Source organism: Protopterus annectens, chromosome 12.part0 (assembly GCF_019279795.1).
Source record: "Protopterus annectens isolate FY-2018-M chromosome 12.part0, PAN1.0, whole genome shotgun sequence".
NCBI lineage: Eukaryota > Metazoa > Chordata > Ceratodontiformes > Protopteridae > Protopterus > Protopterus annectens.
The window spans coordinates 233,270,142-233,294,345 of NC_056746.1; the positions used below are offsets into that span (position 1 = coordinate 233,270,142).

General features: G+C 40.9%; 1 protein-coding gene across 1 annotated transcript in view; it reads right to left on the reverse strand.

The window, feature by feature from the left end:
- CCDC78 (coiled-coil domain containing 78) overlaps positions 1-24,204 on the reverse strand; it is a 739,645-nt gene that overhangs the window by 114,077 nt on the left and 601,364 nt on the right. Inside the window, exon 18 of the mRNA XM_044089297.1 lies at positions 12,338-12,520. Within this exon, the coding sequence (XP_043945232.1) occupies positions 12,338-12,520 (183 nt within the window). The remainder of the gene's footprint in view (positions 1-12,337; positions 12,521-24,204) is intronic.

Consider the following 24,204-nt stretch of genomic DNA (forward strand, 5'->3'; position numbering starts at 1 on the left):
CACCATTTCGGTGATTGATTTTATAAGTACATTACTCTATTCAAATCTGCAGCTAACTGCACTTTTAATTCCATAGATAAATAAGGGTGAAACTGACTAAAAAGTTTGAATACTTTGATAACAAAGCTCTGATCTTGGAGGCCTTCTGCAATGTGTAAATTAGGATATTTATTTAATATCCCTGAAGTTGCACAGTTTTCAGTTTTCTCTTATTCCTATACTTGGAATAATGCTCACGTCTTCCCAACACAAATCATAATGTTTTATGCTAGGCCTGGAGGACACAACCACTCACTGTACTAACTACTTATTTTAGGGAACTTGGTATTTGATTGTTGACACGTTCTTCAAGTGCTGTTTGTCAGACACATGACATCGTCTTTTTTAATCATATATCCTGAATATATTAAATGTGAAGTTGCTAAATTTTGGAAAGAACAAAATATTCCCTTATCTCCAAGGGTAAGTCACCTCAGAATTAGAATTTCTGGAGTCTCAGGGGTGCAAGAAAGCAGTGTGCTTGTCTCTGCTTATTTTAATACTTTTAATAAACAATTTTACATTGCTAAGGTTATTTTTTGATCAAATAAAGATTGATGTTAATGTGATTGATGAGCTGCCATGTATCTGCTTCTGCCATCTGCCCAGTTCACATCTTCAGCCTAATACGCATAAAGGAGAATTTCCAGATCTGAGGTCAAAAATGTCAAAACCTTCCTAATGCTTTTGTGGTTATCATATCATGGGGTATGACTTCAGGGACTGTCTTCTGTGTATGGAGAAGGAGGACAAACTGAAACATTGACATAAGTGCAAGTGTTTCCACCTGACCACCCACAAGAGGTGAAGATGGAAGCTTGTGGCTTATGTCAAGTCTTTGATGGTGCCATCTATAGCAGGTCCCTTGTATGGGGACTGTGGGTGAAGTGGGATACAGAACAGTGCTGCACCTGTGGGAGATGTTAAGGGAATAGGAAGCCAGTTATCAGATAAAACCATTGCCGCAGAGTCCACCTTGGAGTTGACTTCACATTTATCATCAGTTAATCTTCAGCTACTATGGAGTCAAATTTGTAATTCTCACTGAACAGTGCTGAGAAAGCTATGAGATCTCTTATCCAGGTAACCATCCTGGGGGTTGTCCCAAGATATTCACACCGACACTCAAATGTTTTCAGCATTTTGACACAAATCCAGCTGATGTGGAATGATCTCTTAAGTCCCCAGTGAAGCAATCAGGATCAATATGTATTCACCCCAGACCTCCTCCTAGGTCATGTATGACTATGACTGAGGCGTCTGATAGGTCTTTTGCACCTTCTGGGCTCTCAGTGATGACCCAGATATCAGATTATGCATATACTGCTTGATGTCTGATGAGACCTGCTCTCAGCAGTCTGGGAGTATATCCTTAGAAAACAGGATGATCCCTGTGTCAGACACTCTTCAGGCTTCTTATGACCAAATGCTGCCTCTGGCATGCACTTCTTCTTAAGCTGGTGCCTATGTGCACAACTTCAAGCGCTCACTTGTCACATTCAGATGTCTTCATTCACTGAATGAGTTTAGTCCAGCCCCTTGTGAGGCTAGAGTCAAAAAAGAGCCTCCCTTTCCCTCAGTATTCTGAGCACGGAATTCTGATGATTCACGAGTCATTGTCTATGTGGCAGATTTGGATGGTAAAATCCCTACTCCCTAGAGCTCCCCTCCAGATGACCCTCATTTGGAGAAGTGTTCAGGATTGTGGAGTTCCATATGAACTGTCCTGCACTCTGTCTTATGCCTCCCACTGTCCTAAACAAAGCATCCAGAGAAAACCCTTGCTAAGAAAGGGAGGGCATGCAGATTCTGCACAGAACGCACCCCAGAGATTAAGCAAACTGGAGAAACTCTTGCTGTGATGTGACCATGCATATATATGGATCTACTTTGAAACATCGAGTTTCAGTTTACTGAACGTCATATTCCCAAAATGGAAATCGCAAAAACGGAAATACTGAATGGCAAAGTTTTCTCATGGTAAGTAACCACTTGCCCAAACTTACATGAACAGAGGTAAGTAGAACCCACACCCCCCCTTTGGAATTGCACTACGGTGGAGAAAAGGGCATGTTGGGTAAGTGATTACTTATCCTGAAAAAACTTTGCCGTTCGGTATTTTAATTTTCGTGATTTTCATCTCAGTATATATATATATATGAAATATTGAATTTCAGTATTTCGAAACTATAAAGTCAAACCTGCAAAATGCTGAAAGCCCAAAACCGTGAAAGTCAAAATCACGAACATAAACACACCATACACCACACAACACATACACCAGCCTACCCACACTACAACAAACAAACAAAACACACACAAACACAAAAACACAAATTAACAAACCTACACTATAAATAAGCAGAGGGGCAAGCCCACATGCACCCCCCATGTGGGGGTCTGCAGCCAACCCCTGCTACTTATATATACTAACTCCAAGATCGCACCAAACAGAAAACGACAGTAAACTCACAACTAGACATTCTACTGTCCCCTTGCACACACACATCACATATATACAAACACCACCACTTTCAACACTTAAACACTCATACTTTTACCTGCCTACCCTAACCCACACGTACAACTTCCAAAGACACTCACATACACTCAAACACCTACCCAAAACCTTACAAAACAGTCACTTACCTTAACTTCCAGCTAAATCCACACACTAAACTGTCCATCATGCACACAGTACAGTCCACATCACGTACTGGAACAGCATAACCGCAAATTTGACATTTCCGGATTCGCGGTTATGAAGTTTTGGTATTTTTAAAATTCAACATTATGGTCTCGAATACTGAAATTCGAGATTATAAAGTGTAACCATATATACATATCTTAGAAAAAACACAGAGTAATTTATAACCCAGTGTCCAAGACTTATATATACCAACACTGAAGCCTCTCAGCCATGGAGACGGAGAACAATCAGCATTGCATGAAAGCATATTTTTCCCTTTATCCCTTTTTTCATAGTTCTGTGATATTTTTACCAGCAGACAGTAACATCTCATTCTGAAAATTATTAAAGGAATCATATGAGAAAATAGTTCCTTCTACAAATTGAAACTGGGCAAAATGGAACTTGACGAATGTAGTATCAGAACTGGGTGTATAACTCAGTGACATCCAATACTGTTAGCATAAACACATTTTATATGCTATGTAACCCTTAGATGATTAAGTTCATCACAACCAATGAGAAGCATAGACTGTTATAGTTTCAGTCCAGAGATGACAGTAACTACTTAATAGTAACTAATATTAGACCTAGCTATAGCTGTGAGAGCTAAGCCATTTTAACATAGCAGTACCACAGCATACTGTATACTGGGCACTTGTACAATGTATACAGTTTTACATGAAATTATGTTATAGTTCAAACTTCATGGAATACAGTTGACTGTCAGCATTTAGAAAGGTTCATAGGTGTATAACAGGCTAACAACCTCTAAGGCCGTTACAAGCCCACCTGTGCAAACCAAATGTGACCCACAAATTTGATTTATATATGGAGTGATTTACTGACTGCTGCTGTCTGTTAGACACATAGGCACCAGACCAGGGTAGAATTTCCAGTTGCCCATCCATTGGTCTAAATTGTACTTAAATAGTGATAGAGAGGAACTCTACTTCACGTGTATCAGGAGCCTGTTCCAGAGAATGGGAATTCTCTGAGAAACATATATGTCTCTCCAACATGTCCTTTTTATGTTGCAAACAAACTTTAGGTCTTTTAATCTAGTAGTTCTGATTCTGTTTGTGTTGTGTATGTGCAAAGGATTCATCAAAATGGGGTCCATGGATGTTTTGTATGCCAGGCAAAGATCACATCTCAGAAGTCTGTATGATACAGAGTAAAGAGACAGGGCTTTACAGCAATCATCATAAGGCATTGTGTTTACTCCATGTATTTGTTTGGTAAGCAACCTTTGTAAATGTTTCAGTTGCTGCATGTATCTGGTCAGCTACATACCAAAGGGGGCATTATACTCTATGATGGATGCATTGAGGTGGAGTACACTGGTATGATGACCTCTCTGGAACTAGATGCCATGTCCTAGCTTATAAGTTGAGCAACATAGAACAATTTTCTTATTAACTTGGGCACATGTTGGTCACACACTAGGTTACTATCCACATGAGTTCCCAAATCCCTGATGAGTAAATCAACTTTTAGGGATGTTTTACTGATGACATACTTACTCGAGGTGGCTGACTTCCCGAAAGGTACTATAATGCATTTCTTGGTATTGAGTTTTAAGCCATGCCTTTGGCATCAAAGTGTTTGACTGTGTCAGACATTCCTGAAGGGTGTTCTCTTTTAGGGTATTCAGTGAGTGCTCCCAGTTTGCAATCATGTGTGAACTTGTTAGCCAGAGGCCTTTGACATTGGCTTTGACATCTGAGAAGTAGATGCCAAAGAGGAGTAGGCCTAGCTCATGGCCCTGGGGGACTCCACTGGTGACTGAACTATTTGTAGAGGGGGTCTCACCAATTCTAACCTTCTGGGTCCTATCAGTGAGCCAGCTAACTATCCAGCATGTTAGAAAGGGGTTTATACTTAGTTCTGTAAGTTTGTGGACAATGCTCAAGTGGGGTATTATATCAAATGCTTTAGACAGATCTAGGTAGGCAGCATGCACTGTTTTCCCCTCATCCATTGCCTTAGCAACTTTTTTAAAGATGTCCACTAGAGTCAATAAGCATGAACTTCCTTTGATAAAGCCAAAATTGGATGCATCCAGGGTCTGGAGGTCTCCTATGTCCTTTTCATTGCTTTGCAAATAAGACTAGTCAAACTAATGGGTCTATAGTTTCCAGGATCTGTTGAAGGTCTTCCTTTATGAAAGGAGATGACTGTTGCAGTCCTTCATTCATGTGGCACAAAGCTCGTTTTAAGACTACAGTTAAATAATGACTCCAGGGGTCCTGATAAGTCATATTTTAGACTGTTCAGGAGGCATCCTGAGATCTTATCAGGGCCGATTGAGGCTATGTTCTTGGCTTTAGTGAGCGTAGCTGGTATGTGCTCCCTAGTTATAGCTGGAAGGGTTTTGCATGAGGGTATTTTTGGGGGATGGTTGGGGGGAGGGGGTGTAAAGTTGGAATTTAATTTGTCTGCTAACAGGTTCACTATATCGCCAGAATCAGTGAATGCGGCACCATTAACCATCAGTTCAGCACATTGCTGTGTGCTGCCCTTGAAGTTTCTGACTTACGTGTAGAAGACCTTATAATTATCTTTCACCTGGGAGGTTATCATAACCTCAAAGCTGGCTTTGCCTGACTTAATTAGCCCTTTTACTTGCCTATTTAGTTTGATGAGAGAGTTTCAGTCTTTATGGGAATTACTCTTCCTGATTTTTACCATATTTTTTTTATTTTTGTTGTGTATCCTTTTTAATTTATGACGCCACCAAGGCAGTTTGTTTCTAGGTCTAGCCCTGGGCTTACTTCAGGTAGGTACAGCAGCCTCTATTCAGCCATTGACATGGTTGTACCAAGTTTCTGAGAACAATTCAGCATAGGCTGCTGTGTTCTCGGTGTTTAGGGGGCGATACACTAATGAATGTAATGTGTTTTGGAGGAGACATTAAACCGGGGCCCCATGTGCCTGATTTGGTCATACTTCAGGTGGATGTAAAAGATCCCATGGCACTTATCAAAAAGTGTAGGGGTTGCTTCATTTATATACATATTATTTGCACATCATTTACATATTTTTGCAAACCCACATTCATCCTATTTAAATAATTTTTTTACAATTTCTATAGAAGTAATACAACGCCTTAATTTTCATCTATCCTCCCCAATGTTTTCTTTCCACAACCATTGTTTATTTCTGCAAATACATCTTTGTCCCTTCTTTCTTTTCAAAATTCCTTCATGCCTCTTTTCCACAATATCCCAAGTTAAAAAAATTATATTTTATCCCATTTATCAGTTTCCTCCTTCCTTCTTTTTTCATATTTGCCATACAATAACATTTCCATATTCATTTTTTGAAACCTTAATCAGCTATATGCATTTTTAAAGTTCTCCCAAAAAGACTTATTCATCATACATTATAAAAACATTTTGCAGTTTCCTCTACCTTGCAGTCATTACATATTCTTTTTTCTATTGTTTTAATATTTCATATTTCACTTAACATGTAACTTGTTTTACAAAATTCTCCCCAAAAAGTCACCATTTTCATAGTACTTTTAAAACTTTTTTCTTTCTTTCCTTTACTGCATTTCTAATATCATCTCATAAATCACTCCATGGATAAAAATGTAAATATTTCGGAAGTGAAGAAGGATTAACAATAAAACATGAACAAATGTGAATAAAACTTAGTAAGGAATACTTTAGAAGACTTAAATTAATCCTGAAAACAATGTTAACATATAGGAACAAAATCCAGACTATAAATCAATTTGCTCTTCCTGTTCTAATTTACAGTTTTGGAGTGATGGACTGACTCCAAAACATGTTGGACAGATAAAATATATACAAAACAAGAAGGATGCTTCATGCTCACAAAATGATTTATAAAAATCAGTGCATACCAAGATTATATATTCCCCATTCTGAAGGAGGGATGGACCTCCTTGAAACTGATTACATGTATAGATCTGCAATCGTGGGACTCCACACATATCTGCTGACTTCTTAAGACCCAAACATAGTGAAAGTTTTGAAACATGAGGAGAATAAATCTAAGATGATTTCTCTGCTTAATCTAGTGGAAGCATATTGCTGTCAAGTAGAAATGGAAATCAAACCAGAAGTAGATAAAAATCAGGCAACAACTGAATGTGCCAAAAAACAAAAGAAAAAATATAAGGTGAAAGACCAGATGAGAAGGCAAGAAATGTGGAAAATGCATAAATATACTTGCAAATATAGAAAATGTCTGGAAGAACCTCATGTTGATCAGGAATGAACACAGGAATGGTTAAGGAGAGGTGAATTCAAACCAAAGATGAAACGCTAATAATGGCGGCCCAAGAAAGTGGGCTTCACACACATTGGTTTACAAAGTCGATTGAACATGTGGGAGAAACAGACAAATGTAGGTTTTGTAAAGTCAAATTGGAAACAGTCGCTCACCTCATTGCTGGTTGTGACATACTAATAGTAGAAGTACTGTATACTGAAAGGCATAATAATGTGGCAAGACTGTTGCACTGGGGATTTTGCAAACATTATGGTATTGAAGTGGCTGAAAAACACTGGAAAAATGAGCCACAAAGCATCATAGATAATGATGAAGTCTACATCACATGGGATCATCCATTACCAACAGTTCAAAAGACAGATACTAGAAAACCTGATATAGTGGTCCATGAAAAGAAGGCAAAAGTATCATTGATCATTGAAATCGCCACACCCAGTGCCTACAGTATCTTGCATACAGAGAGACACAAAGTCATAAAATATCAGGATTTGCAGGCAGAAACAAGAGCAATGTGGAAGAAAGATAGTTCCAATAGTAGTAGGAGCAGTGGTTCTTATAAAAAAGAATCTTCAATCGTATTTAGATATGTTAACAATACATGTAACTCCGTACGAATTGCAGAAGGAGTCATTACTGGGCACATTGCAGGTGCTACGAAGAGCACTTCTGGCTGACATAATTTCCATCACTTAACCTTATTTACGTATCCAGTTCTTTCCATAATTTTTTAATCCTTTCTTTTCCTTTTTACTTGTTTCCATATCTCTTCATACCTCTCGTATAACAATTTCCCACCATTTTATTCTCCATGTTTTTCATGCTATTAATAATCAAAACAGGTGCATTACTGCTAAAAAAAATAGGATTTTTCAGACCTAACTCCCTTCTTAATTTTTATTGTATATTATTCTTCTTTTAATAGAATTCAGTCTTGAACCCAGTGTAAAACTGAAAAATATTTCTAGCAATTCTTTTACCATTTTCCCTGGAAACATATAAACTCCCCCAACATAAGTAAGTTTCCCCAAAATGTATGTATTTAACATATACACCTTTTTATTATATAATAAATTAAAACTTTTCCACAATGAAAGTATTTTTTTTTTATTTTTTCGAATTTCACTTCCAAATTCAGTATGTTTTCATATTCTCCAAACTTAACTCCTAATATACTGATTTTCTTTCTATTATAATACATTCCATTCATTTTCTGTATTTCACCAAATCTTTCACTTTTTCCTTTATTCAATTTTAAACTCGCCTTTCCAACAACTTTTCAATTCTTATAACACTTTAATTCATCCCTCCATTTTTTGCTGAAAATAACCAAATCATCTGCATAACGCAGACATACCTTTCCTTTCCCATTTGACAACATACTTCATTCATTTCAGACATAAAAGTTTGAATAACTGTATTCATTACTAGAACAAAATACACATATTTAAGGGACAGCCCTGCTTAACTCCCCTTCTTACCCTGATCTCTTGTCCTATACATCCATTTACTATTACTTTCACCCATGAATTCTCATAACAGATTTTTTATAACTTGCATTATTTTTTTTATTTATTCCACATGCTTCCATAATTTCCCATATCACTTCATAACTTATAAAATACCTTATCTGTATTATACATAACTAATCTGATTCTTAATTAATTTTTTTCTGTCAAAATCATACTTATTATTTTCTTTATTATTATTAACATTACCTTTACTTCTCTCCCTTTTACACCAAACACACCATTTCCTATTATCCTGGCCACATTTCCCCTAGTCAGTATGAATACCAGTCACCTCAAATCTCCTATGAAAAGAGGCCATTGACCTAGTGAGACTAACCCAGTCAACAAAGTGTAAATAAATAAAATAAATATATAGAAATCACAAACAGGGGGGAAGATAAGATACACTTTTGGCAGAGTCCTGTACCAACCTTGAACATTTTCTCTTTAACACCAAGAATGTAGACCCAACTCCTATTCCTTAAACATAGAGACTAAATTACATGCAGAAGTAACTCTGGGGTCCTATGCGCACTTTCTGCAGGACATTTTGTGGTACCAAGTCATATACCTTCTTCGCTTCCACAAATGGATCAGACAGTACAGGAAAATGGGCAAACTCCCAGGACCTCTCAAATATATATGCAATAGTTATGAGTTGAGCCACCATATGATCAAGACAGAATCATCAGTGCTCCTTTTGAACCAAAGGTCTGACTACTGGATGAAGTCTCCTTTTCAACATCCAGGCATACATCTTACCAGGAATGCTTAGGACTGTGATACCTCTGAAACTAAAATTCAATCTCCTGTCTCCCTTCTTGGTAATGGAGATTTATTCCTCAGTTTACCAGTCAAGGTGGACTGCCTAGGCTTCCAAGCAACACTAAAAAGGAGCATTAACCATGATACCCCAACAATATCCAGCACTTTCAGAATTTCCAGACAGATCTCGTGGACCCTGATAGCCTTGCCACAGCAAAAATATTTAATCATCACAGTGGCCTAATTTGTGAAGATGAATCCAATTCTACCTCTGCTTCTGACACTGTCTCCTCAGATGAAGATTTGTCTACCAGATTCAGGACTTTCTCAAAGTATCCCTCACACCTCTTGATATATGTTCCCCATTGAAGAAAAAAATATCTACCCTTGTTGAAAGCAGCCTAGGCAATATTCAACCTGCCTCTCCTGAGTTGGTAGATTTAGCAGAATCTCATTGAGGTCGGGTCATCCAAAATTCATTTTCTATGGCCTCACCAAACTCCGCCCATACCCAGACCTTTGATTTCCTTAATGATGCTCTTGCAAATTTTCTACAGTTTCATTTCTTAGCAATTAAATCTTGACACCCTCATCCCTTTCTAGCATTACATGGAAGGCCTCTTTCTTTATTCTGACACCTTCCTTCACCTTTAGGGTTCACCAGTATGTCTTATGGTTATTGCCATAGCAAACACTAAACACCTTTTAACCACATTTGCCTGTTGCTACTTCAGCTATTGAGGTCTTGATAAAGGTCAGTTCAGTCCCCCATGTGCAGGGATAAATCAGGCTTGAAAATTGGTACATTCCTGCAGAGACTGGGCATCTCTCTGTATCTGCTGAACCCAAATTTAGGAGAGAAGTCAAAGTCACTGGAAGGTTATTTCATCGAGCAGGACTAAATGTTACATGGACTTTCATTACCAGAGGTGAGGGTAAGTTGGATATTGAGTGTTGGTTACTCATTAAAGACTAAGGCATTACAGACAACTGTTTCTACTTGAATTGTCTGAAACAGATATCCAGAAGCTGGATGCAAGCATGTGCATCCGCTTGTCACATGACTGAATGAGATAACCAATGGCATTTGAGGAACAGCACTCAGAAAATCCTGAGATAGTGAGCAGGAGCTAACAATTATCCACATCTGACCTAAGTAATGGCTCTGACCTTTGAATCGATTGGCACAATACATCCTTTGTGACCTGCCTATCTAGTGTTCTACAGAACAGTTACACAAGGTAAAGGTAACAGATGGAGTGATACAGAGGACAGACTCTGTGCGGCAAATGCCTTTTCAGTACCACATCAGGAGAAAATGAAGCATTTCTGAAAAAATCCACTAGGGTTACAGACTTCTGGCATTTTACAACAGCTATACATGTCTTGGTTCATTGTTTAACAATAACTGGAGAACATTACAAAGACAAATATTACGAGCCTCCTTGGCAGATAATAACAGTGCACTTCCACATGCATTGGTTGCCATATACTAGTCTGCCTTACTACCTAATAAAGCATATTTACTGTTGAACTGGGACACTAGTAGGGTCTATATTACTTAATCGAAGAAACACTTCTTCAAATACGTAATAATCGACACCAAAAGACTGAAATCCCAAAACCATGAATGGCCACGTCCGCAAATTTATTTCCTAGGGAAAGAATTCAGTTGGCTGTTCCCGGGGTTTACCCTTTTCCCCAATGTGGAGTGATCTCATAGTTGGTATATATAGTTAGGAGGGGTGTGGGGGGCACAGCCCCCCACATCAGGGGGTGTGGGGGGCAAAACCCCCAGTTAAATTAGATTTGAAGTGTGTGTGTTGTGTTTACGGCCCCACAAATTTTTTCCCTAGGAAAAAATTTGCAGACGTGGCCATTCACGGTTTTGGGATTTTAGTCTTTTGATGTTGATTATTACATATTCGAAGAAGTGTCACTTCAATTACGTAATATAGACCCCACTTGTATATGTGTCTGGCACTGCACCTTGCACGGCCTGAGCATCCCTAACTATGATGTCTATCTTTTCTCAATGTTTAATTCCGCTTCAGCTGTTCTTATGAAAAACTGACTGTGTCACTTGAAACTCGCTGTTTTTAACCTTTAGTTGTCCTGAAAAAGCACTGGCAGCAAATAGCTCAAGTATTCTTTCTTATTTTATTTAAAGTTTGCTAATCGCGGTAATGGACTTACTCTCCCAGGATCCTTTTCAGAGTTACAGTCTGGGCCAAATGCAAGTACAAAACAGATCAAGTACAAAAATATATTATATCAAAATTTAGATGTGAGTCAATACTGTCAGATTGCACCAGGGACTAGAACATGACAGTTTGCTTACCACAAAACACTTCTAATTATGAAGCACATGACTTACTATTTTTATCATCATCAGTTTTATTAACATTTTCTATATGTACTACAGAAAACAGAGAAATATGTGCTGTTTCCACTTTATATTATTCTATGTAAAAATGTGGAGTTAAATATGATATACTCTGCTTTGAGAAGCGGTGAAGGATTACAAGGATTAAATTTATGGATTTCTTTTTTTAACAAAAAATGAAAACAAAAACTTGGTATATGAAAGAGTAACATGAGACTTCCTTCTTTATTCCCCCTTCAGTAGCACTGATTACTGAGGGCTGCTAACTGTATAGAAAAGACTAACCTGGGTAATAAAGGCACACCTGTTGAACTGGTTTTAGAGGAGTTAAATGAGCATCAGCATGATAAAGTAATGAAATGCTGCATTATATCTTACACAGTAATTGGATTCTAACTAAGCCAATACCGTCAAATTCAGAAGTGCACTACAGTCAAGTGTCAGGCTTGTTCAAAATGTACATTCAAAATTGTTTTGGTGTAAAATCTGCAAGCTCAGATCAAGTTTTGTGGCAGCTACAGATAGCCAGGAAAAAATCTGTGACCCACTTAAGTATCAGTTAGTTAACATTATGAGATTTATTCATGAATTCACCAGCTTTCCCACCCTTATCTAGTTTGAAATGTAATGTGTTGTGGTTTGCTTTTGGCTAATACACACCCCTTTGCATTATCTCTGTACATCCTTACCTTGTCCTTGGCTTGCTGCAACTGTGCCTCCAGTCTAACCTTGTCCTCTCGGAGATTATTTACCTCTTGTGCCAGGCTTGACTGTAGATCACCATCAATGATGCTGAAATGGTATTCTGGAGGGCCTGGGTCCAAGCCCACATCACCTAGTGCTAGCATTTGTTCACGCTGTATCCTAGTTAATGACAGAAAAATACTCTCAGTATATTATACTGTAATATCAAAATGATTTTCCAGTTGTTGGAATGCTACATAATGCAGGAATGCAGTAATCTAAGCAAGCACGTGCAAATATGCTATATAATACACTGTGCAAGCACATCCACTCGTGCATAAATCGTGCCATCCCAAATAGAACCAAGACCCTCTCCTCCAAAAAAGGAAGCCAATCTGGTGGTCCCCTGCCATAAACAAACTTTACTACAAAAGGAAGAAACTGTTGCAGAAAAGAGGACAATCCCAGGATGCAAGAAACTCCCTTACCAGCCTTAGTAAGAAGCTGAGATCCCTCATAAAATCCTTCAAAGGTAGTTACGAAAATAAAATTGCCAATGATTCCAAAGACAACCAGAAGGCATTCTATAGCTATGTCAAAAATCTAAATGGCAATACTTGGATCTGCTCTGAGCTACAACAGAATGGCATTAAATATACTGATCCCAAGGATATTGCCAATATCCTGGCAGATTGATTCAGTGCGAACTTCGTCCCCCTCTCACCCCCTAAAGAGTCCATCTCAATACCAAAAGATTGCCAAATTCCGATAATAATGGCCACACAGGTAAAAAATGCACTCTCCAAAGCTAAGAATACAGCATCCATGGGACCAGATGACATCTGGACTGTGTACTACATGAACTACAAAATGAACTGGCACCTCAACAATGTGTCATGTTTAATCATAGCCTTACTTCAGGCTTCGTGCCCACTGAGTGGTGCACAGCTACAGTTATCCCTCTCCACAAGGGGGGATCCACCTTGGATCCTGGGAACTACTGCCCCATCTGTCTGATGAGCCTGATCTGCAAGGTCATGGAACATATTATTAGGAAACATAAATAAAGAGATTGGCACCCTTCAAATACTGGACACCACCCAGTTTGGGTTCGTGAAGGGCCGATCTTGTCTCCTGAATCCGACTGACTTCTTCGAATCAGTCTCCAGAGTTGTGGACAAGGGTAAGGTGGTCCACGCAGCCTATCTGGACCTTGCCAAGGCCTTCGACACTATCCCCCACTCTGGAATCATAGATAAACTTACTAAGCTGGGCATTAATCCCTACATCACTCAATGGGTTGCCAACTGGCTTACTGACAGAACCCATACTGTAAAAGTAGCCGACTCCAAATCCAGCTCCAGAGAAGTGATAAGTGGAGTACCTCAGGGTTCAGTCCTGGGACCGCTCTTGTTTGGCGTCTACTTCTCTGAAGTATGGGCCAACACTAAGGAACTCTGGCTAACAAAGTTTGCAGATGACTGAAAACTGGGAGCCATTACTGAATCCCCAAATGATGTGGATATTCTACAAAAGAGCCTTACAGAAACAGATGCTTGGTGACAGAGCCATGGGGTCAAGCTCAGTGCCAAGAAATGTATAGTTATCCCCTTTGGGAAAAAAACATGTTCCTGTGAATTACCACATAGGTGGCAGTACACTAAACACAGAAAGTTTAGACTTAGGGACACAGGTGGACAGTGGTCTCACCTTTGATAACCACATCGCCACAACAGTCAGGAAATCCTTCTATGTGGCACACCTCATCACTAAGGGCTTTTCATCCAGAAAAAGGAGGTCATTGTCCCACTGTACTCATCCCTCATTAGACCCATTATAGAATACAACGTCTCGTTTGGTATGTACTTCTCAAGAGATCTGCAACAACTGGAAAGGCCGCAGAAATACCTCACTAAAAGAATCACAGGCCTAAAGCAGATGCCCTATACTGACCATCTAAAAAAACTCCAGCTATACTCTGTCGCATATCGTCTACTCAGAGGTGATCTCTGCTTAACATACAAGGCCATGTCAAACCTAGAGCTGTTGGACATGCTACAACTTAAAAAAATCCCAATCCCCCAGAGCCACACGCTCCAGGGATCTAAACCTTGTCATCACAATGAACAAACCATGCTGGAGGGATAGGTTCTTGACCCAGAGAATCCCCAGACTCTGGAATAGACTGCCCATACATGTCAAGCAGAGTGCCTCTTTGGCCCTCTTCGAAAGGAACCTTGACGTTTGGATGGGAGATAGGAAATTCACCCTGGGGATAATGTCAGTCACCCTGCTAGACAGGGGTCCAGGGAAGTAAATATTGTGGGAAGAAATAGCCAGGGAATTGTTATGGCTAGGCTTGTATAGGTCCTAGGGCTGTTAGCCTAGTACCAACCTACAACCCTATGAACCTATATGGAATACCAACTTTTGACTGAGAGTGCATTTCTCTGAATACAGTTAAAGCCACTACAGCTGAGCTGATCAAAAATCAGCTGATTGTACATGCCAGCTTTTTTCTGTTTGCTATAGCAGTACAGTGAGGAATCAGGAAATTTGCCCTTTCCCTACTGCAGTGTGAAGTCGGAGTTGGTATATAATAGGCAGGGAGTAGTTTTGGTAGGATTTTTTGGTTATCTGAGCATTGATCTTTTTAGACTAATTTTTATGTTTGATAGAATGACATAATGCATGCCAAAATGCCCATCAGCATTTCCATTGGTGCCAGATACCTTTAAAAATCTGTTGACCATCACTCTCCCCTTTTTGTAATAATGGATGCCAGGGGCCCAGAACCCTAAGCCTTCCATAGGCAACTGTCAGGCGGAACCCTCTCAAGCTCCCTTGCTGAGCTACAGGCGATTCAGCTGTGCAATCAGCAGTGTGGCCACACTTATCATAGGTTCATAGGTTCATAGGTTCATACTAGGCTGTCTGCCCTAGGGCATTTATAAGTCTAGCCAGAATGTGTTTGGCTTTCACCACCCATTTTAAATTTATTTTGCTATGCCCTTTTTCGAGGTTAGTATACTGTGCCTCTGTCTAACAGTGACACAGAAGTGATACCCGGGGTAAACCTACGATCTCCCATCCACTCATCAAGATTCCTCTTGAAGAGAGTCAATGAGGGACTCTGCCTAACCTGGACTGGGATTTTATTCCAGAGTGAAGGGAGCCTCTGGGTTATGAATCTGTCCCTCCAGCATGTCCTATTTATTTCAGTGCTGAGGTTCATGTCTCTCGAGTGCGTAGCTCGATGGGATTTGGATTTTCTGAGGTGCAGCATGTCCATTAATTCCGGGTTGGACATGGCTTTATACGTCAGGCACAGATCGCCTCTGAACAGGTGGTATGCCACTGAGTAGAGCTGGAGTTTCTTTAACCGGGCAGCATATGGCATCTGTTTGAGCCCTTTGATCCTCTTGGTGAGGTACTTTTGGGGTCTTTCCAGTTGCTGCAGGTATCTGGTAAGGTACATCCCAAAAGGGGCATTGTACTCAATTATGGGCCTGATGAGGGATGAGTAAAGAGGCACGATGACATCCCCTGATCTAGATGTGAATCCCTTCATGATTAGGTGGGCTATATAAAATGTTTTTCTAACCACTTTGGCCACGTGGTTGTCAAATGAGAGATTGCTATCAACTTGGGTCCCCAGGTCCCTAATTACTTCTTCTGTACTTAATGGATTACCACCTATGTGGCAATTTGTGGGCACTTTGTTTTTGCCAAAGGGGATGACTATACACTTTTTGGCATTTAGCTTGAGGCCATGGCTCTGGCACCAGTTGTCTGTTTCTATGAGGCCCTTTTGGAGGATGCTTGTGTCGGCTGGAGAGTCGATTATGGCGCCCAGTTTGCAGTCATCTGTGAACTTGGTCAGCCACAGTCCTTCCGTGTTGGCCTGTACCTCCGAGAAATATATACCGAACAAGAGAGGTCCCAGGACTGAGCCTTGTGGGATACCACTTGTAAATGGTTTGGAGTCTGACATGGCTCCAGCAATTCTAACCATGTGGGTTCTGTCCTTGAGCCAATTTGCAATCCATCTAGTGACATAGGGGTTTATATTTAAGCTGGTGAGCTTATCTATAATGCCCGAGTGGGGTATTGTATCGAAGGCTTTTGCGAGGTCCAGGTAGGCTGTGTGGACCACCTTCCCCTTGTCAATGGCCTTGGTGACTGTTTCAAAGAAATCAACCAGGTTTAAGAGGCAGGATCTGCCCTTAACAAAGCCAAACTGGGTAGGATCCAGTGTTTGTAGGTCCCCAATATCTTTATTTATGAGGTCCATGATGATCCTTTCCATAGCTTTGCAGACCAAGCTAGTCAGGCTTATGGGGCGATAATTTCCAGGATCCGTTGAGGCACCACCTTTATGGAGAGGGACCACTGTTGCTGTACGCCACTCTTTGGGCACATATCCTGTAGTAAGGCTGAGATTGAACAGTAGTTTTATGTTTGGGTTTAGCTCTTCTTGGAGTTCATGTAGGACGCAGCCCGGGACACCGTCTGGTCCCATTGATGCTGTATTTCTTGCTTTGGAGAGGGCGGCTCTTACCTGAGCATCTGAGATGTCAGGGGGGCAGCACTCTGCTGGGATAGATATTTGCCCTTTGGTGGGGAGGGGAGAAGTTTGCGCTGAACCTGTCAGCTAGGATGTTGGCAATGTCTGTGGGTTCGGTGTATTTTTTGTCATTTTGGACTAATTCTGAGCATATCTGGGAATTACCATCCAGGTTCCTAACATAACTAAAGAAAGCCTTGTGATTATCCTTAGTGTCCTGTGCAATTTTTCTCTCGAAGCTGGCCTTAGACAATTTTATGTGTGCCCATAGTTTTTGCTAATACTGATCAGTGATGCCTTCCCTTTTGGGATTTTGCTCTATCATTTAGTAGCTTCCTCCTTCTATTGTATAGTTTGTTTATGGCTGGGGTCCACCAGACAGGACGTCTGCCTTTGGAGGATTGGGTCTTGGTTTTATTTGGGATCGCATGATCCATGCATTCCTGAAGGTGTTCATGGAATGCGTTTATAAAGGATTCTGCGGACTGGGCAGATTTTCCACAGGCCGGGGCTTTGAAGGATTCCACCTCAGTTTTGAGGAGTGTGAAATTTGCTTTAGAGAAGTTTTTCACTGTGGTTTTCTGGGCAGGGGGTGGGATCGGGATGTGAATATCCAGTGAGATTAGTTTATGGTCTGATCTTACCAGTGAGGGATACACTTCTGGTCTGGAGCATAGAGTCCCCATGTTGGTGATGATCAGGTCCAGTATGTTTTCCCCTCTTGTGGGAGTGGTAACAAGTTGTTCCATAGCATTTGAGTTTATAAATTCTAGGAACCTTTGGGCTAGGGTGTTGGAGCTAGAGTAATGCTCCCAGTCTATGTTGTAGTTGAAGTCGCCCAATATAATGGTGTTTGGAGAGACCTTCATATTTTCCAGTGTTCTCAGGAAAGCCGAGTGGGGTTCCTGGGTTTGGGAGGGTGGTCTGTAGCAGGCTATAAACTGGAAGGCAGTTTTACCCACTGTTAGTTGCACATGGATAGTCTCTGATGTTTCGTGCTTTGCCACCAACCTGGAGGTGTGGGTATCTTTGATGAATATCGATACTCTCCCTCCTTTTGTGGTTCGGTCCAAGTTTTGGGGCCGAAAAGCATGGTATGAGGTATAACCTGGTAGTGCTGGGGTGCTCTCGGGAGCCTTGAACCAGGTTTCTGTTACTGCACAGATATCGATGTTCTCCATGCTAAGGAGAGTTTCGAGTGCGTGCATCTTGAGGTTTAGACTTCTGGCATTGAGTAGCATTACTCTTAGTTTCTTATCCCTTGTGATACCTATGGAGATGGGTTTGTCTTTTGAGCATTGCCTAAAAAAGGCACTATGAGGGTAGCAAGAGCCTTTGCCAATATCCGAAAGCCCAGGGGTGACAGGTGCAAGCCGTCCCTAGCGAAGCATCGTGGCTTGTCGAGCATATCATCCCAAGCTGACAGTCTTTGGATCCCCTTTGAATGACACCAGTACTTAAGCCAATTGTTGAAATTGATCATCTTGTCTTCATATTGTGGCATCATTCTTGGTGAGGGTAAGATGCTACTCAAGGTCAGGGTCATACTGGCCTGGGCTACATTCTCAGAGAGCTCCTTTATGTCTCTTTTCATGTAGTCCAGGGAGGTACATCTCAGGTCATTCACACCAGCATGGACAATGACTGAGTCATATTTGTACTTGCCTTGGAGTGACCTGAGTGCTTGTGTTATGTGGCGGATCCTTGCACCCGACAGCTGCTCACCGTGACCCTCTCCTTGTTCAGCCTGGTGAGCGGGACGTCAGTGTGCCTGATGATAGAGTCACCTATTACAAGTGTATCAGGTGTGTTGTTTAGTCTTAAGGGCTGTGACTGTTCAGCACACTGGCTTTGTGTGATATGTGTTGCACGTGTTTTGCTTTGAGGTAGCGGCTGCTTGGGTGTCTGCTTTGGAGGTCTCTGCTGCTTCGGCAGATCTTTATTTAGAGCTTCCGAGTATGTTTTTGTGTGATTATGTGTTTGGTTTGCTGTCGTGGTAGGTCTATGTGAGACTGGAATTGTAGTGAGTGTGGTTTCCTTCTCCTCCTGACTGGTTATGCCAGTACTGCCAAGTACTTTGCAAGAATAAGCCCCTTTGGTAGTCCTAGTGCAAAATCTGGTCAAAGTAGCCCACTCCCTTCTCTAATATACATATGGAAAAAAACTGCTATAATGAACAGGAAGTTTCCCATCATCTCTACAGCCAGCCAGACTGACATGGGCATCCTAAGGCAATGTAGCAACTGTCTCAAATATACTGATAACCACTTACTCCTAAAAAAACAAATATGCGAGAGCTGTAATTATACTATGAAACTGTAGAGAGTACTCTCACGTAATGACAAATCGGACATCAAACAAGTACTCAACACACGTTTCACAGAAAATAAGGGCATGACACATAAAGCCACATATGCAGATGTACACACTAGGAGCCTACCAAAAGATCGGAGACCTCCCAAACATAAACCACTTACACGTACACTAAAATGCAAATAGAAACCACTACACACAATAACACACACCAGTGTCTCAGCAAATAAGCCCCTTCACTTCACTAATATTTAGGTTATAAGTGACTCCACAATGAGACATACAGATGTCCAGCTCATCAGGCTGGACAAGGAGAAGGTCGCAGTCACCTGCCTGTCAGGTGCCAGGATCTGTCAAGTCATGCAAGCACTCAAGTTAGTCAATAACAAGCATTGCTATGACTCTGTCATAGCCCATGTTGGGGTGAATGACTTGAGGCGTACCTCTCTGGATTAGATGAAGAGAGACATGTCTGAACTCTCAGATTATGTGCCCCATGTATAAACCTAGCTCTAAGCAGCATTCTACTTCACCTAGGATGATGCCACAATAGAAACAAAAAATGATCGACTTCAACAGTTGGCTTAGCTTCTGGCATCAGTCCAGGGGGATCCATCAGCCTGGGAAGACATGGTCAGCAGGCCATGCTGCTTTGCCAGAGATGGTTTGCACCTGTCTTCTCTAGGCTTTTGGATACTGGCACAGGCACTTGCCTCCCCAGTAGTGCCTTCTTTAGACCATGTCAAAACAACAAAACTTCTGATGTAACAAAATCCTCTCGAGATAAACTCAAGTTTCTGCTGCTTAATGCTAGGAGTCTAAACAGGAAAATGCACTCCTTGTAAGCACTCCCTACCTTGGAGGATGCTGACATCTGTGCAGTCACTGAGACATGGTTCAAATCCGTGGAGAGCACACCAGCCATGCAAGGCTACAATACCTTCCACACATTCAGACCTTAAAACAAGAGTGAAAGAGCCAAAGATGGAGGTGTAGCTATCTTCATTAAAGCCAGGTACACTTTGAGACTGGTCAAACAATATAATTCTCTCAAACTACTCCATGTCCAATTAACTATATGCAAAATACCCTGCCACATCATTGCTAGCTATAAGTACCCCACCATGAACCAAAAAAAGTACATTGCATACCTGGACTTACTGAAGTCACTCACCATACAGCCAAACACCTCAGTCAAGAGTGATTTCAACTATCCTTTCATTGACTGGGAAACATACACGAGCACAAATATGGTTGTCCAGAGGTTCCTGGACTTTGTCAATACAAGTGCTCTGGAACAGATAGTCAGCAGCCCCACAAGGACTCAAATGTCCTAGACATAGTACTCACCAACATGGGGGATCATTGCAGTCCCCCCTGTGTGATGCCCTCCCTGATAACATTGGACCATAAATCAGTCTCGTATGATGTAACTATTGGGCCTGATACTCCTTCAGGAACAAAAACACTAAAAAAAAAAATTTCCAAAGCAAACCACTGCCTACTAAGAGAAGGTATAAAAAGTTTCAAACCTGTCCTCAATCACAGACAAAAATGACTCCTATACAGAGGTTTATGCAAATGCCCTGCATAAACACTTAAGCAACTGTATCAAGACCAGGTCCTCCCAAAAAAACAAGCCACCCTGCTGGACCTTGGGTATAAATAGGTTATATAACAAGAGGAAGAAGGTGATATCTAAGAACAAGATGAACCTGGCTCAGCAGAGGAAGAATTGCCGTCACAGCTTAAACAAGCAAATCAGAAATCTTGTCAGGTCCTCCAAAACTAATTACAAAGCTAAAATAGCATCCATAGCTATGGATAATCATAAGGCATTCTTTAACTACATCCAAAATGTAAAAGGGAATGCCCGGCTAAGTACTGAACTGCTAGTGGATGGTATCACTCATACTATACTGGAGGAAATTTTAACCTTCTAGTTGACATATTTGGCACAAACAACACCCCCCTGTTCCCACCAGCCATACCTTAAAGCATATCCGACACCATTCTCCAGCCTATTATCTCTAGAGAACAAGTCATATCTGTGCTCTCCAAGGCCAAAAACACGGCTTCAATGGAACTAGATAACATCACAGGTTGCTTACTAAACAAATTAAAACAGGACCTAGAGAACCTACTTAGTGCCCTCTTTAACCAAACCTGAGAACTGGCTTTGTTCCAGCAAAGTGCAGAACAGCAACACTAATCCCCTTGCACACAGGGGGGCTATCAACTGACCCTGGGAACTGACCGAAGAAATGACTGAAAATTCTTTTCAAAGAATCACATTTGACTAAAAAACGCTATTATACCAAACATACCTTAAAAAGATATTTTTTTGCAGGGATGCAAGTGCCCTGCACATCCCACACCCCTTCGTTAAATATACTAACTCCCCAATTACATAACAGTTGAGAAAAGAGAAAAACGTACACAGTGAATAACTGCTGATGTGCAAATACATTTTATAGAAAACTTCATTAGAGGAAATATAATGCAAATCCCCGTACAGCCCAATTTGGAGGACTTTGCCTCCCACACCCCTAACTTAAACATACTAATTCCATGCTAACACTACAGTTGAGAAAAGAGAAAAAACACACAGTGAATCACTGCCTTTTTTACTTTACAATTTTTCAGTCAATCAAAATTCAGTTAACTGAGTTTTCAGTTAAAGTGTTTTCAGTCATTTGTTCATTCATTTGTAATTCAGCAAATTGTGATTCAGTCAAAACAGCCACTCTACACACACACACACACACACACACACACACACACACACACACACACACACACACACACACACACACACACACACACACATACATGTATGCACACGAACACCAGCGGTTTACCCTGGGAATCATCTCTGTATCACTGCTGGACAAAGGCACAGCAAACTAATGGGTATAGTATTCTCATCCTAAGGGGTGGTGAAAGCCACACACACTCTGACTAGGCTTATAAATGCCCTAGGGCAGATAGCCTAGTATGAACCTATGAACCTATGAACCTATAACCCACTATTGACTAGTATATTGGTCGAACAACACATCTATCGAATTACATATGATCCATAAATCCATTTCTAACCACAACTGTAAATCAACATTCATTACAAATACTATATGAACAGCACATTCACTACTCACACTCTCCCCTGTTTCTGTTCACCTCTAATAACAGAAACAGTGACTAGAATTATACCAGTGACTCTCTACCTCATTCTTATCCCAGCCACACACTGTCTGAAGATGTCAAAGATTCACAAATTGCAGAACTAGTTCCTGACTCTTCTGAACACAGCTCTCCACATCTCAACAAAACACAAACACAAACATATACAAGAGGGCTAAATTCCTATACCTCTTGACCTGGGGGGTTTTGCCCACACATACCTTTACTTACATATACGGCCTCCACAGTCATACAATTACGACTACAGAGAAAATACTACTTTAATGTCAGAGTCAAACACTGAAGTTTTGACTACACTACAAGTTGACAGAAGTTACACTTGAATGAATGTGACAGCCTGAACAGCCTGAAACCAGTTTAATGAACTAAAATATATATATATATATATATATATATATATATATATATATATATATATATATATATATGTATATATATATATATATATATATATATATATATATATATATATATATATATATATATATATATATATGGGAATATATAGGCACTCCAAAGTGCTGCAGTGCCCTAGGAAGGGGGGGAATATACAAGCATCATAAAGTGTAACAGTCCCCTGTGAAGGAGGGGAATGTATAGGCAGTGTACAGTGTAGCTGCGCCCTGGGAAGGAGGAGAATGTATAAGCATTGTATAGTGTAGCAGTGCCCTGTGAAGGAGGGGAATGTATAGACATTGTTAAGTGATAGCAGTGCGCTGTGAAGGCGGGAAACATACACCCACTGTAAAATGTAGCAGTGCCCTGTGAAGGATAGTAACATATAGGCATGGTAAAATGTAGCAGCACACTGTGAAGGAGGGGAACGCACCAGCATTGTATAGTGTAGCTGCGACTTGTGAAGGAGGGGAATGAATAGGCAGTGTATAGTATAGCAGTGCCCTGTGAAGGAGCGGGGGAATGTACAGTTATTGTAAAGGGTAGCAGTGCGCTGCGAAGGAGGGGAACATACAGTTATTGTAAAGGGTAGCAGTTTTCTGTGAAGGAGGGGAAAGTACAGTTATTGTAAAGTGTAGCAGTACCCTGTGAAGGAGGGGAATGTACAGGCATCATAAAGTGTAGCAGCACCCTGTGAAGGAGCAGAGGGTATAGGCATTGTATAGTTCAGCTGTGCCCTGTGAAGGAGGGAAACGTATAGGCATTGTGCAGTATAGCAGTGCCCTATGAAAGAAGGGAATGTATAGGCATCGTATAATGTAGCAGTGCCCCGTGATGGAGGGGAACATACAAGCACTATATAGTGTAGCTGCACCCCGTGAAGGAGGGGAAAGTATAGGATCATAGGAAATTACTAAGCTAATGGCCCTAGGGCCCTTACAAGCCTAGCCAAGTTCTTAACCTTATTTCCATGATCAGCACCTATTGCCCCAAGAGGGACACAGGTAAAAGTGATACGCCTCAGATTAACATCTCATCTGAAAGATGACACACTCAGGAGGGCAGCATTTCTCTTATGCTCCACAACAGTGTCAGGAATGTATCTAGCCGGTGTGGGAATAGAATCGACAGCTTTTGATCAAAGGCGAATGTGCTACCTGTTGCACCACTGACACTGCATTGGTATAGTATAGCAATGCCCTGTGAAGGAAGGGAACATACAGGCATCATAACGGGTAGCAGTGCCCTGTAAAGAAGGGGAACATATAGGCATTGTAAAGTGTAGCTGCTCCCTGTAAAGGAAGGGAATGTACAGGCATTGTATAATGTAGCAGTGCTCTGTGAAGGAGGGGAACTTATAGGCACTGTAAAGTGTAGCTGTGCC